A 16,623-nucleotide genomic window follows, 5' to 3' on the forward strand; every position below is an offset into this window, starting at 1 on the left:
AACCATGTTGGGTTGTTTTCAAAAGTTCGTTTCTTTCCAGATGTTCATCGATGTGTTCTTTAATCAGTGCTTCCGTCAGTTTCCCCGGAACCGAAGTCAAACTCACTGGTCTGTAGTTTCCCGGGTCACCTCTTGATCCCTTTTTAAAGATGGGCGTGACATTGGCTATCTTCCAATCCTCCGGGATCATGCCTGTTTTCAAGGATAGGTTGCAAATTTGCTGCAGTAGTTCCGCTATCTCCTCCTTTAATTCCTTCAGAACCCTGGGATGGATTCCGTCCGGACCCGGGGATTTGTCAGTTTTAAGTTTTTCTATCTGCCTGTGTACATCATCAAGGCTCACTTCCATGGATGTTAATTTTTCTGCTTGATTTCCATTGAATATTTGTTCAGGTTCCGGTATGTTGGTTGTGTCTTCGTTTGTAAATACAGACGAGAAGAACATGTTGAGTCTTTCTGCGACTTCTTTCTCCTCCTTCACCGCTCCCTTCCTGCCTCCTTCGTCCAGCGGTCCTACCTCCTCCCTAGCTGGCTGTTTCCCTTTAACATATCTGAAGAACGGTTTGAAATTTCGTGCCTCCCTGGCTAGCCTCTCTTCATACTCTCTTTTGGCTTTTCGAACCACACGGTGACATTCTTTTTGATACTTCCTGTGCTCCTTCTGGTTCCCTTCAGTTTTGTCCTTTTTCCATTCCCTGAATGAATTTTTCTTATTGCCTATCGCTTCCTTCACTATTTTAGTCATCCATACTGGGTCTTTTGTTCGACCCTTTTTGCACCCCTTTCTGAATCTGGGGATGTGCAGATTTTGTGCCTCGCTCACTGTGTCTTTGAAAAAGACCAGGCATGTTCTACTGTTTGCCATTTTTTGGAAGTGTTCCTAAGTTTCTTCCTTACCATTTCCCTCATTGCTTCATAGTTTCCTTTCCTGAAGTTGAAAGATGTCACTATGGTTCTCTTTCCGTTCGGTATGCCTACTTCAACCTTGAACTTGATCATATTATGATCACTGTTTCCCAACGGTCCCACTACTTCCACTTCCTTTGCAGGTCCCCTTAGTCCATTTAGGATTAAATCCAGAGTGGCATTTCCTCTCGTCGGTTCTCTAACAAGCTGCTCCATGAAGCAATCTTGTATAGCCTCCAGGAATTCTGTCTCCCTAGCGCATCTTGAGCTTCCAAGACTCCAGTCTATCCCAGGATAGTTGAAGTCTCCCATAACAACTGTGTAACCACTTTTGCATTCTCGCTTCATCTCGGCATCCATTTCTTTATCGCTATCTCCGGTTTGCCCGGGCACGATAGTATAGGCCCATCTTTATTTCATGCCCTTTCCTACCCGGTATTTTAACCCATAGCGATTCCAGTTTGTTGATCATCTCCGCTGTGTCCATTCTTGTCGATTGTATGCTTTCTTTTACGTATAGGGCTATTCCTCCTCCTTTCTGACCTGACCTATCCCGGCGATAGAGCTTGTACCCCGGCAGTGCTGTATCCCATTTGTTTTCCTCATTCCACCACGTTTCAGAGATTCCAATGATGTCTATGTCCTCTGCATTGGCCATGGCTTCTAGCTCCCCCATTTTGTTTCTTAAACTCCTTGCATTAGTATATATGCAGTTTAGATCCTGGCATTTTGTCGTCTTCATTTCTTTTCCCTGTGCTTCAGTCTTTGGTGTCTTCTCTTTTGCTACAATCTTTCTAACCTCCTCTTCTGGGTTAGTTGACTCCTGTAATTTGTCTCTTGTTTCTTCCCTGCCTTTTTTCCCCTTAGTATCTTCACGGGATACCTTCTTCCGAATCATCGACGCTAGGTCGACTGTCGGCTTTCCCCTTTCTCTTAGTTTAAAGCCTGTTCTATTCCTCTCTTGACGTTGTTTGCTAGAAGTCTTGTTCCCGCCACGCTCAGGTGCAGTCCATCTCTCCTGTAGAGCTTGCTCTTGCCCCAGAACGTTGTCCAGTTCCTCACGAAGTGGAACCCTTCTTCCTCACACCATCTCCTCATCCATGCATTTATTGATTGTAGTTCTTCCTGCCTTTTCACATCTGCCCTCGGTACCGGTAGTTTCCCTTTCTGAAGTTGAGTGCTGTCGTTTTGGTTCTTTTCACCTTTGATGTTCCCATGTTTAATTTGTACTGGATCATGTTGTGATCACTGTTCCCTAATGGTGCTATTACCACCACTTCCTTTGCGGGTCCTTCTAGCCCGTTGAGGATTAGGTCTAGAGTGGCATCCCCTCGCGTTGGTTCTGCGACCAGCTGCTCCATGAAACAGTCCCTTATCGCCTCTAGGAATTTAGTTTCTCTCGTGCAGTTTGAGTGCCCAATGTCCCAGTCTATTCCCGGATAGTTGAAATCCCCCATAACTACCACCCTTCCACTTTTGCACACCTGCCTCAGTTCAGCCTCCATTTCCAGGTCGTTTGCTTCTGACTGTCCTGGTGGGCGATAGTACAATCCCAATTTGATGTCAGCTCCTACCCCTCTTGTTAACTTCACCCATAGTGACTCCAGACTGTCTGCCCTTGTTGTTGTTTCTGTTCTTGATGAAGGAATGGAGTCCTTTATATACAGTGCTATTCCTCCCCCCTTTTTGTGTGCTCTGTCCTTCCTGTAGAGTTTATACCCTGGAAGGGCCACATCCCATTTGTTGTCCTCTGTCCACCATGTCTCTGTGATTCCTATTATGTCTATGTCCTTATTTCCGGCTATAACTTCTAGCTCCCCCATTTTAGTCCTTAGGCTCCTAGCATTTGTATATAGGCAATTTAAGTCCCAGTTTGTTACCTTTTCTTTTGGATCTACTCTTGATTTGTTGTTCCTGCTGGTCTCCTCACGTGTTGCCTCCTGTGGTGTGTCTATCCCGTCCTCTGCCCGCTTTTTTGTTCTTTGATAGCCCTCTGGGTCCTGCTGTTTCCTCCTTGTCTTGCTCTTTATTTCTAGTTGCCTCTCGGGTCCCTGTGCTGCATCTTTGGGTTTATGTCCATAAAGTGTCCATTTTGTCTCTAGTCCACTATCGCCATTTCCTGTTTCAGTATCCTTGCTTGATACTGTGGTCCGATGTGTCGAGGTCAGATCGACTATCGGCTTTCCCCTTGTTATCAGTTTAAAGTCATGTCTATGCAGGTCTGGATGTTACGTGCCAGCATCCTCGTCCCAGCCGTGCTCAAATGCAGTCCGTCTCTCCTGTAGAGCTTGTTTTTCCCCAGGAAGGTTGACCAGTTCCGTACAAAGAGGAAACCTTCCTCGTCACACCATCGCCTCAGCCATCCATTTGTTGCTTGCAGCTCGGTCTGTCTCTTCGCATCTGCTCTTGGTACTGGCAGGATCTCTGAAAAGGCTATCTTCCCTGTTCTCAGCTTCAGCTTCCTCCCCAGGATCTTAAACTGCTCGGTCAGTGTAGTCATGTTGAAATTCCTTCTGCTGACGTCATTTGTTCCGACGTGGATTATCACTGCTGTATCCTCTGTCTCAGCTCCCTCCATGATACTCTCGATTCTGTCGGAGATGTCCTTTGTCCTCGCCCCTGGGAGATGCCGAGCTTGGGATACATGTTTTGGACTTGCCCTACTGTTCAAACTTTTTGGAATGCTATTTTTGTCTTTGTGGAGCGCATTTGGAAAATTATCATACGCCGCTCCCCTTTGTTATTGTTTGGAACTGTTCCTCACTATTTCTCTCGTGTGCGGGGAGCTGCAGCTTTTCTCAAATGGACTGTCTTTGGTGACCCTGAAATGTATTTTGCTGCACTGGCTCGAAGATACTGCTCCCAACTACTCTCTTTGGCGATGTCGGATGATTACCCTCTTGATGTGGGAACGGAGGGATATGTTGGACCTTTCTTCTCTCCCAGGCCGAGCCTTTCAACATACTTGGGAACCATTTTGGACAACAATGACCCCGCTGGCACGAAGCCGCTTGCTGAACTGTTGAATCTCTGTGTTCTGTTTTCTTTTGCTACACCTGGTTTGCCTAATTCTTGTATACTTTTCTCTGGATGCGATATAATTGGAAGGAGGACCCTGGAGGGGGGTTTATTTACTTTGGGGAGGGTTGTGTTGGGATGGGGGGGCCTTTTATCTGTGGGGACGGGTTTTGTTCTTTGAAATGCTGAGCTTGCTTGTACTTAGAGTTTCTTGTTTGATGGTTTTGTTGAGCTCAATAAAATATATTTGAATATAATAAAGAGTACTCCAAGAAGGCGGACAGCAATGGAAGCAGAGGGAATCTAGAAGAGGAACTTTCCAGTGTACTGCACAGACTGCCATATGTACGACTACCTGCCCTCGGGAAGGCAGTCATATGTATGCGGTCGGTGTCAGGAACTGAAAAGCTTGAAGACGGAAGTTAGTCAGCTGAAGTACAGGATTCAGGAACTGGAGGGACTTTACATCACAGAAGACCCAATCAGGATGACTGATGACCCTATGAGAGAGAGGCACATCAAGGAACAAGTCTGGGAGCTCGAGAAGTTCATTGAGGAGGCCTACAGGAGGGTGGAAGAAAATGGACAGCATAGGGAAGATGAAGTTACACCGACATGGAATGCAGAACAGGAGCTATCTGACTCCAATGAATAGGACGCCCATAGAGGTATTCCGCAGGAAGAAAAGGCAAGGTCTTGTCGATGACTAGAAGAGTAACAGCGAAGCACATGGAGGACACAGACCTACGACCAGAGCAAAAACTGAAGAAAGGAAAGTCTGCGATCCTAGTGGGAGACTCAATCCTTCTTGTCTGAAGGTTGCTTCATATCACCAAAAAGTTATTGAAATTGGGCACACCTACGACGAAAAGCTCTAGGTGTAAGGGTGAAACAACGGTGACAATTTTCCGGTGAATGAACTTCAAACAACGACAGTGAAAATCGGTGACAGAAATCACCCAATTACACTGACGACAGCATTTGAACCCGGTAAGAGGCTGGGACATAGAAAAAATAAAGTCTGTGTCGAAAGATGTGAGCGGTTGGGCCTAGGCCCAAGGCTCACCGACCGGACGAAAGGAGACAGAAAGAAAAATAAACGAAATTTTTTTTTTTTTAACAAAAATTTAAAAGAAAACATACACAGCGACCGAACTTTAAAAGAAAAGAAACAGCTGCGGTGACTAGAAGGCAAGTGCTGCAGAGCTGAAGAAAAAACGACTTCTTGGCTCCGCGGAAAATAACGAACTGAGGATCCTCCAAGGAGACGCGCCCCCTAGTTCGGGCGGGAAGGCACGTGCGCATGCGCGGTGCAGCACTCGAAAGCTCAAAGATCTTCAAGCAAGTTTGCTTTCGAGGCTATCCGCTGCGGGGCTCAGTCGGTGACGTCACCCATGTGTGAGAAAATGCTGCCTGCTTGTCCTGGGATAATAGGAAATATAAAAACAGAGGGGTAAGTAGAATCTCCATGATAACACACTCAGTGTGATCTGTAAAAACATACTAAGTTAATAAAACCCAAGGCAAACTGTGGGCAACCAGCACTAACATACATGGATCTTGTAACCACTTGCATGCCTTGTAACCAAGCATAAAAAGGGTTTTTTTTCTTCTTTTTTAAGGCTCATCTTAAATGGCTGGCAGAATATTTCACCAATATCAGAGACTTACAAATTAAGGCAGAAAGCAGGTGAAACTGACCAACAAGGTGGAACTTCAGGACTACTAGACACATTTACAAGAAATATCAAGAACGAACCTAGTCCTTCTTTCTAATGCAATAAGGTCTACCATTGCAGAAGGGCTCCCAATCAGGAAGCTCCGACACAGGCTCAACAGGCCAGGACGGCTCCGACGTGCCCGCCAGCCATGACGAATGAGCAGGGTCTATAAAAAGCTCTCCAGAGAAGCCGATTAAATTTCAGTGAAAAGTCACACTCTGCAACCATGGCAGAGAGCTGTTGAGACAAGCACACTCCAGAGTCCCCAGACTCAGAATGCAGGCGTTTTGTGCTAGACGCAAGGCGATATTTTTACTGAAGTCACAGACCCAAGTCGGCTCACCAACCCTTGAGTATGCAGAGGAGGCCAAATCCAAAGTTCCCACCCCATCCCCCTACGTGCTATGGCACGCAGTACACAGTCACTGATCTGGCACCAATCCGGCGCAATCACTGCACATATCCAGCAGATTAAAGGCTGGGGAGTCCATCCCAAATGATTTTTAGGCAAATAGAGGGGTTTTGGAGCAGAAATAAACTTTGAAAAAAAAAGAGATAAAAATCCAAGATGGCCTCCACCAGTGAATGAACACCAAAAATGGCAATAACAAAAATCTTAAAAATAAAAAATAGCGATTTGGGGTATGGGGAGGTGGGAGACCTGAACCCTACCCTCAGAAACTGTGAAAAATGCATATTAAAGCTCTTCACAAGCCACCTCCTAAGTTCCCATAGAACATAATGGAGGTACTCACAGTTCTGTAGTGCCTTTGCCTGTCAGCAATTTTAAAAGCAGCCGAGAAAAAGGACTTTCTGCCTCTGAAACAGCATCAAAATGCACAGAGTTGAAGATCTTATGACTGCCAGCCGACCAGACACTGACTACAACCTCCGCCCCCACAGATCCTCTGCCACACGGTCGGTGGGCGGGAAGGCAGCCTGTGCCTTGAAAACCCAAGTGGGTTTTTACTCCAGACGCATACAACCTGCACTTGAAATCTGCGATAGGTCACCGGCAAGCAGACGCCAAAGGGAAGGGACCCCCGAGTACGCTAAAAAAATAAATAAATAAATTTTAAAAAAAGGGTAGCACACGGCAGACTGGCTCCAAAGATCCACCAGTTTCTCTGTGAAGCTGCAGTTCAGCACCGCTTTTCTCTAACAGGGGACTACTGGGATGGAGTCTCAAGTACAGAGTTGCGCGGGGACAGAAATCCCACTCGTCCCCACCCATTCCCCGCCAAAAGTCCCACCCCGTTCCCCGTGAGGAATCCCACCCGTCCCCACCCGTCCCCGTGAGGAATCCCTCCGTCTCCACCCGTCCCCACGAGGAATCCCCTCCGTCCCCCACCCGTCCCCACGAGGAATCCCCTCCGTCCCCGCCCATTCCCTATAAACTTCAGAAATAGTTATTTCATTTAATTATACTACTGAATTAAAGGCTCTGGTAGAAACCCATTTACAAATAAGCAAAAGACTTTATTAATTTGAAAATATTAATTGGGAAGAATACATACTTTGCAAACGGGTTTCTACCAGAGCTCTAATGTTTATAAATTTTTATCAACACAACTAATATACTACTTTATCCTGAAGCAAAATAAAAAAAAAAGAAATATAATTCTTTTCCTACCTTTGTTGTCTGGTTTCTGCTTTCCCTCATGTTCTCATTCAATTCCTTCCATCCACTGTCTCTCTTCCTTCTGCATCTTCCATTTGCTCTGTTACTGTGCCTCTCCCTTTCTTCCCCCTTCCAAATTGTCTGGCACCCATCTTCTTCTCTCCGCTCCCCCCATAGTCTGGCATCTTGTCTTCTTCCCTGCCAGCGTCTACTCCCTACTCTCTCTTCCCATTTCCTTTCAGCGTCCTTCTCCACCCCCCCTCCCCGTCTTCCCCATGTCCTTTCAGCATCCTTCTCCCCCCTCTGTCTTCCACAAATGCTTTCAGAGTCCTTCCCCCCTTCCCATGGCCTTTCAGCGTCTTCTCCACCCCTTTGTATTCCCCATGTGCTTTCAGCGTCCTTCTCCCCCCTCTGTCTTCCACAAGTGCTTTCAGAGTCCTTCCCCCCCCGCCCTTCCCATGGCCTTTCAGCGTCCTTCTCCACCCCTTTGTATTTCCCATGTGCTTTCAGCGTCCTTCTCCCTCCTCAGTCTTCAAGTGCTTTCAGAGTCCTTCCCCCCCTCCCGTCTTCCCCATGGCCTTTCAGCGTCCTTCTTCCCCCTTCTTCTCTACCGCCCCGGGTGCAGCACAGCCGGCCAGGTCCCCTTACTTTTGTGGCACTTCCCCGACCGACCGACAACAGCCCCGGTCCGACAAACCTCCCTGCCCTTAACCGCGAATCTAAATTACCTTCTTACAGCTGCTGTAAGAAGATAATTTAGATTCGCGGCTACAGGGCAGGGAGGATTGTCAGACCGGGGCTGTTGTCGGTCGGTCGGGGAAGTGCCACAAAAGTAAGGGGACCTGGCCGGCTGTACTGCACCCGGGGCGGGGTGTGGCGGGGCAGACCGCCCCCTCCCTTGGTAGCCACTCGAACCGCGAGGCCTACTCTCCTCCTTACCTGCACTGCCTGCAGCACAGAGCCAAACGGAAGTCTTCCGACGTCAGCGCTGACGTCGGAAGGAGGGAGGGCTTTGTTTAAGCCCTCCCTCCCCTCCGACGTCAGCGCTGACGTCGGGAAGACTTCCGTTCGGCTCTGTGCTGCAAGCAGAGAAGGTAGGGAGAAGAGCCGCGCGACTGAGTACATCCAGCCCCGCAGGAACCCCCGCGACCCTCGGAGGCGTCCCCACGGGATCCCCGCGACCCTAGGGGCGTCCCCAATTGCTGTTGCAGCTGTCCAACTCCCTGTGGCAGGTCCCGGGATGGAATAAACCAGTCCTGATCTTCTTCATCAAGCATTTCCTGAAAACAACGATCTAGAAACTCCTGCTCTTGCAGCTCCTCTTCAACCTGCAGGAACCAGAGACCATACATTATTGTTATGCACATGCCAAGGAGCTTCTGCAAGCTTAGCTACAGTATTTGCATGGTGGGAGAGACTATGCTCTACAATATACATGGCAATAAGTCGAATACATATATTTTTTTTTAAAAACCAACACACCACACTTCTTTACTAAACAAAGCCATCAAGTTTGGTGCAAAGAAATGAAAAAAATATCGCTTTAGCAAGAATCAGATTATAAAATAGCCTTCAATAACACCCCAAACTCCTGGCTGGATAATCAAATTGTTTTGTACATTTCAAGGCAAACTTTAAACTGAGTATATTTACTATGAAAATGGGTTCATAGACGAAAGCGCACAGGACAATAGAGCGCGGAGAAATATGCTAAGACAAATGCACGCAGGACATCAGCGTGCCAGATTAAAAGATTAAAGCGCTCTGAAAGGGTGTGTGGGGGAACCCCCAATTTTACTTAGAAGTGTTGACGCTGCTGTTGGGGGGACCCTCCCCCATTAGAGGAAAGTAATTTTTCCCAATGTTTTAGTGAAAAATTACAGTTTCCTCCACCCCACCCCCTAATGGCAGCAGCAACACTTCTAAGTAAAGTGGGGGGTTCCCCCCACACATACCCCCTCGGAGCGCTTTAAAGTTACCTTTTAATCCAGCGCGCATTTGTCTTAGTGACTTTGTACGCACGCGATTGTCCGGCGCACTGACATCTCGAAACTACGACGGGAACTCCCCACAGCCATTTCCTATTGGCGATCTACACGGGGCAGGAGTTTAGGAAGATCGCTCCTGCCCCGAAAGCCCGCTAGACCACCAGGTAAGGCTGGGACGCCGGGGGGGGGGAAGGCTAAACTGTGGGGGGGGGGTTCTTTTTTCCCCCCTCCCCAAAAAATTGCGAATATGTGAAATCACGATTGCCGAAACCGCGAATGGGGAGGGGGAAGTGTATAGCAAAATGCAGTTCTGTATCGGGTTGGACGATAAAGCTTTTGTTTTGAACAACAGCAGCAGAAAGATGCAATGATTTGATAAGAAATTCTGTTAAGAAATTCTGTAACACACAAGAAATACAATTCAAACATAGAATGAATTGATTCATATTGAGAGGACAATATATCAATGATTGAGAGATCAGGTTTTCAATTTTATTAGAAAATTTTTAGGCTTATTTGTGATTTACAATGTTGGGTTTAAGTCTTTGTATGATGATTTAGGAAATGTTTAATAAAGAGATATTTAATTATTAATTTACATATGTAGATATAGCTTCTTTCTATAGCACCAACAAAACACCTGCCCCCTGGTACACCAGCGACTTCCAATCCATAAAGAGATCACTGAGGAAAGCAGAAAGAACCTGGATCAAACACCCAAATTCAGAATCCAACTCACTGGGAAAACACAGCCACTACCTACAAAGCCGCCATCCTAGAAACAAAGAAAGCCTACTACTCTCACATCCTACAGAAAGTCCCAGCTAGGTCCAAACTGTTCACCCTTACAAACCAACTCTTCACCAAAGCCCAAGGAAAAAAACAAAACAATCCAACTGTACTTGATAGTGAGGCTCTCTCGGATTTCTTCCAGTCCAAGGTACAAACCATCCGCAATAATCTTGACACCATCACCAGCACAAACCCCTCACCAGCATACCCCCCAACCTAACCCCAATACTCCATCCTCTACCACCCTATCCCAATTTGACATGGCCACCCATGTTGAAGTTCTCAAAACCCTGAGAGAACTCAAGCCCTCCGGCACCATTCTTGACCCCTGCCCATCCAGCTTCCTACTATCCACAGAAGATGCCATGCCAGAATCTATCCTCACCATCATTAACTCCTCCCTCTCCATGGGGACAGTACCACTCAACTGGAAGTTGGCTATTATCAAACCACCCTCAAGAAACCCGCCCTGAACCCCAACGAACCTGGCAACTACCGACCAGTCTCCAACCTCCCATTTGTCTCCAAACTCCTAGAACGAATAGTGCTCTCCGCCACTTACATCCCTTCAAAGAAGAACAAGTGGCCCTCTCTCCCGCACAATCTGGCTTCCGAAAAGGCCACAGCACAGAGTCAGTATTCCTGGATATCATAGATGACAGTTGGTCAATACTAGACAAAGGCAGCGATGCCCTACTGGTCCTACTTGACCTCAGCGCTGCCTTTGGCACTGTCGACAATCACCTTCTCTTATCCAGATTGTGACCTCGGAATCAAGGACTCAGCCCTCCAGTGGTTCACCTCCTTCCTTCACCAAAGAACCCAAACAGCCCTACTAGGGCCGACCAAATCTTAACCCAAACCTATATAAAAAACTGTGTTCCAAGGCACCCTTCTATCCCCCCTCCATTTTAACCTCTACATCAGACCTGTCCTAGATATAGCCCAGAAGTACAACATCAAAATTCATTCTTATGCCAATGACATCCAGCTGCTCCTCCCACTAGGCGAAAACCGATCATCCCAAATTGATAACCTCCAACTCTGCCTCTCTGACATGAAAACCTGGATGTCAGACAACAAACTACAGCTGAAAGCCTCCAAAACCGAACTCTTATGAATTAGAAAAAAAAGTACCAAATACACACGCCCAACTCTATCATGGGACTCCACCTCACTAACAGCAGCAGATCAGGTACACAGCCTAGGAATAGCATTAGACGGCCACCTGTCCCTGTCCACCCACATTATCTCAAATAGCCTCCACCTCCTTCTACTACCTCTGCAAACTGAGAAGAATCAAACCTTACATCTCCAAACCTGACCTAGCCCAACTCCTCTATGCCTATGTTCTCTCCAGGACGGATTATTGTAACTCCTTATTTAATGGAATGGCCCAAAAAGATCTCAAACGCTTCTAGCACGTACAAAACGCAGCAATCCGCCTCCTACACAACCTCAACTACCATGACCCTATCTCCCCAGCCCTCTGCACAGAGCACTGGCTCCCGATCAACGCTGTGCTTTCAAGGCCCTGGTGATAGCACATGAATGAATCTATGCCACCACCCCAGCATACATAGGATCCAAGCAAATCTTGTACACCCCCACCCGCTCCTCCGCTCTGAAACAGAAACTCCAAGGTGGTCTCTCCTGTCGGAAACTGCCCGCAAACGCTCCTACAGCCACTTCATCCCCCATCTCTGGAACCAACTTCCCCCACAAATCAGACTACAGAACTCTCCGATGACCTTCAAGAAAGCAGTAAAAACCCTCCTCTTCAACTGAAATTCTAACTGCAAACTACCCCTTGACCCCCTTATATTCCCCCTTTCTGCACTCTCTTGTATTTAAGTTGCTGTATAGTCTTGTACTGTCCAAAATGTTTTCCATTGTGAATGTTGGCTTGTAACCTGTTCTGAGCTACTGGGAGGACGGGATAGAAATCTAAATAAATAAATAAAATAAATACTGTTTATATTGTTTTGGAAGTTAATTCAAGTGATTGAGATTTCCCAATTTTGTATTAATATGTATATTCATTGGGGAAATCCTGAAAACCTGACTGGACTGCGGTCCTCATTGCCCACCCCTGCTGTATTGGGCTACAAATCATCCCATCTCCCCTGGATCCACTCAATGGTAGAAGGCCCTGCATGATCAAACTCAAAGAAGGTATTTCGGCTGCACTAGAAGACTGGCCCAGAGGAGGCTGGCACAACAGGGCCAATTCTCTGGAAGGAGAGTGGCCCGCATGTCACAGGAGCTTCTCAGGTGTTGGTACCACTAATGCTTAGGGGATAAAGTTAAGCCAGGCTACCAAGTTTGTGTTTTTTTCCTTTCAGGCTACCTGGTACTTTAGGACAGTGTTTTTCAACCGCTGTTCCGCGGCACACTAGTGTGCCGCGAGATGTTGCCTGGTGTGCCGTACGGTCAGGGCCGCCGTCAGGGCAGTACCACCAGTCTAGGGAGAGGGGCGGTCCGCCCCACGTGGACAGGAGAGAGCTGGACGGGGGACCCGCGGAGTTCAATACATCTTGAGCCGCGAGGCTCGTCTTCTGTTCCTGCCTGCCCTGCAGCTAACATATAGCCGATCGCAAGCGTTCCCCGATGTCAGCGCTGACGTCTGAGGGAGGGCTTAAGCAAAGCCTGCCCTCCGACGTCAGCGCTGACGTCGGAGAATACTTCCGTTCGGCTATTTGTGTGCGGCAGGGCAGGCAGGAAGCAGAAGACAAGCCTCGCGGCTTGAGCTTCGTTTTGCTGAGAAAGTTGCAAAGATGGGTTGGGAGGCAAACACGGAACACAAAAGGGGGGAGGGAATGCGTTTTTGGACACAGAAGGCATGGACTTGGGAGAGAGGAAGGGAGGGAAAGAGATGCTGAGGTGGGGGAGGGAATGCGTTTTTGGACACAGAAGAAATGGACTTGGGAGAGAGGAAGGGAGGGAAAGAGATGCTGAGGTGGGGGAGGGAATGCGTTTTTGGACACAGAAGAAATGGACTTGGGAGAGAGGAAGGGAGGGAAAGAGATGCTGAGGTGGGGGAGGGAATGCGTTTTTGGACACAGAAGAAATGGACTTGGGAGAGAGGAAGGGAGGGAAAGAGATGCTGAGGTGGGGGAGGGAATGCGTTTTTGGACACAGAAGAAATGGACTTGGGAGAGAGGAAGGGAGGGAAAGAGATGCTGAGGTGGGGGAGGGAATGCGTTTTTGGACACAGAAGAAATGGACTTGGGAGAGAGGAAGGGAGGGAAAGAGATGCTGAGGTGGGGGAGGGAATGAGTGTTTGGACACAGAAGGCATGGACTTTGGAGAGAGGAAGGGAGGGAAAGAGATGGTTGTGTACACGGGGAATAGAAGAAAGGAGAATTTTTGGTCATAGGGAGGGAGTGAGGTACTGATAGTGGCATACCAGGGTGGGGGGGGCGGACTGCCCCACCCCGGGTTTACGTCCCAAGGGGGTGCACAGCTGGCCACCCTCCAGTGTTGTCCCTAGGCCGGCAAACTGCGGCTCTTTAGCCACTTGAGTGCCACCGCCGCCAACAGTGTTGTTGGCGGTGGCAGCATTATAAAATACTTTCTTTGTGTTTATTTGATTCCTATTCAAGAGAATTACTTTATATATAGTCAATATAGGCACAGAGTTAAATTTTTTAACATTTTCTAATGGTGGTGTGCCTCGTGATTTTTTTCATGAAACAAGTGTGCCTTTGCCCAAAAAAGGTTGAAAAACACTGCTTTAGGAGACAGAGTATCCCAAAGGAGTAAGGTGTTGCCATAGTGTAGTGGTCTCAAACTCACGGCCAGGGGGCCAAATGCGGCCTGCCAGGTACTATTTTGAGGCCCTCGTTTATCATAACCACAAAAGTAAAATAAAACAGTTTCTTGATCATATGTCTCTTTAGCTATAAATTACAATATTATTATTAAGACTTAGCCAAAAGGAAAGATTTATAAACTCTAAAGAGTTTTACCTCATACAAAATTGTCATTTCTTTAATAAGACATTAACTATTTTTTCTGAGGCCCTCCAAGTACCTACAAATCTAAAATGTGACCCTGCCATAGTGCCATAGTGGGATAGATCAAAGGTCCATCAAGCTCAATATCCTGTTTCCAACCGTGGTCAATCCAGATCACAAGTAACTTGGCAAGATCCCCCAAAAAAGTAACAGGATTTTATGCTGCTTATCTTACAAGTAGTGGATTTTCCCCATGTCCACCTTAACAATGGCATAAAGACTTTTTTCTTTTAGGAAGTCATTCAAACTTTTTTTTTTTTTTTTTAAACCTTGCTAAGATAGCTGCTTTTATTGCATTCTATTGCAATGAATTACAGAGTTTAAGTGAAGACATATTTTCTCTGGTTTTACATCTATTATTTAGTAGCTTAATTGTGTGTCCCCTAGTCCTAGTATTCTTTGAAAGAGTAAACAAGTGATTCAAGACTACCTGTTCTACTCCACTCAGTATTTTATAGACCTCTATCGTGTCTCTTCTCAGCCAGCTCCCCTCCAGGCTGAAGAACCCTAGCTGCTTTAGCCTTTCCTCACAGGAAGTCTTCCCTTCCCTTTTATCATTTGTCACCCTTCTCTGTACCTTTTCTAATGCTATATCTTTTGAAATGTGGTGACCAGAATTGCACACAGTATTTGAGGTGCTGTTGTTCCATGGTCGACTACAAAAGCATAATATTGTTTTGTTTTCCATTCCTTTACTTAAAATTCCTAATGTTGTATTGCTTTCATAATTAACTTGCATCTGAGCCATCTTCTGTTAATTCAAAATATATTCTGAGTAGTATAACACAGTAATCTATTCCAGACACGCTACAGGTCAGTTTATGTTAATGCATATGGGATATCAGACCACCCCCTCTCCCCCCAAGCACATAACTCTTAAGGGTTTAATTCCTCATTCCTCCCGATATGTCAAGATATGCCGGGTCCTGCCTACTTTGTTTCTGGAAACAAAGTAGGCAGGACCCGGCAACGAGGAAGGCCCGAAGCAAGTAAAAGTATGCTGGCAAAAAAGAAAAAAAAAAAAAAGGTAGGCATCAAACACACAAATACATATCCAGTCAAACCTCGGTTTATGAGTACACTGGTTTGTGAGTGTTTTGCAAGACGAGCAAAACATTCTCGCAAATCGTGACTCGCAAACAGAACATTGACTCGATTTGCGAGTCTCCCCGCCCGCGAACCAGCATCACCCCCTTTGCAAACACCCCCCCCCCCGGCGTGAACTGGCATTCCCCACCTGCCCAAACTGAAAGCTTACCCCCAATGTGGCACCAGCACGCAGCTTCAACCCACAGGAGGTGCCGGTGCCCGAATATCGTGCCTCTCCTCCGACTAGGCCTTGAGCATCTACGCATGCTCAAGGCCTTCTGGCTCTCATTCTCTCCAAGAATCAATTCCAGACACGCTGCAAGTCAGTTTATGCTAATGCATATGGGATATCAGACCACCCCAGAGATAGAGATAGATTAATTATTTTATTTATGCAAATACAGAATGTGCAGAGGTGGATGAAAGCAAATAGTATAACACTAAATATCCTTATCCATTCATTAGTAATCTCTAAAATCGACTACTGCAATGCCCTTTTTAAAGGAATTGCAAAGAATGAAATAAGACGGCTTCAAATAATACAAAATACTTCAATTAAATTAATAACAAAGACAAAAAAATTTGATCATGTAACACCACCTCTCAAGAACGCTCACTGGCTTCCGGTATCCCATAGAATAACATACAAACTATGTCTACTCACTTTTAAAGCAATGCTTTTTAAAACACCTGCATTTATTTTTAAAACACTAATCCCTTACTCCACAAATAGAATATTACGATCTAACGAACAGCATTTATTAACAATTCCATCTCTCAAGATCATTAATACTAGAAGACAATTTATTTTCTCTGTTACTGCCCCACAAATTTGGAATTCCCTACCAATTTACTTAAGAAAAGAACATGATATTAATAAATTCAAGATTAATTTAAAAACATTCCTTTTTAAAGACGCTTTTGATTAATAAGTTTCTCTCTTGAATTCAATAATGCTGTATTTGACAATTCATTTGAATTCCCATCCTTATGTTTTTCCCTGATCTTCTTTTCTATTATACTTTGTAGTTCATATCCCCTTTTCCTCTTTACTCATGTTTTGTTAAGTTTGTATATAGTTTATTTTATTTTAATGGTTATACATGAATTAATGTTTTATTTTTAATTTTAAAATTGTAATTTTAATTATTTCCCATTATGTATGTTCATCGCTTTGAAGCAACATTAAGCGATTAATCAAAAATTTTAATAAACTTGAAACACAGTATTCAATTCCAGACACGCTGCAAGTCAGATTATGTTAATGCATATGGGATATCAGACCACCCCCAAGATAGAGATAGAGATATATCCCATATGCATTAGCATAAACTGACTTGCAGCGTGTCTAGAATTGATTACTGTGTTATAGTATTTGCTTTCAGCCCTCTGCATAAATAAAATAATTAATCTAAGTTGGATCAGAACTTTTCCCAATGGAGCCATCTACCTATTAAAAAAAGAAAATC

The 16,623-nt window shown here is 45.8% G+C and overlaps 1 protein-coding gene across 1 annotated transcript in view; it reads right to left on the reverse strand.

Moving 5' to 3' along the window:
- Positions 1 to 16,623, reverse strand: part of PAIP2B (poly(A) binding protein interacting protein 2B) — a 104,716-nt gene that overhangs the window by 9,192 nt on the left and 78,901 nt on the right. Inside the window, exons 3-4 of the mRNA XM_033959814.1 lie at positions 8,449 to 8,594; positions 6,401 to 6,464 (exon numbers count right to left, since the gene is read on the reverse strand). Coding sequence (XP_033815705.1) covers positions 6,401 to 6,464; positions 8,449 to 8,594 — 210 coding nt within the window. The remainder of the gene's footprint in view (positions 1 to 6,400; positions 6,465 to 8,448; positions 8,595 to 16,623) is intronic.

Source organism: Geotrypetes seraphini, chromosome 1 (genome assembly GCF_902459505.1).
Source record: "Geotrypetes seraphini chromosome 1, aGeoSer1.1, whole genome shotgun sequence".
Lineage (NCBI taxonomy): Eukaryota > Metazoa > Chordata > Amphibia > Gymnophiona > Dermophiidae > Geotrypetes > Geotrypetes seraphini.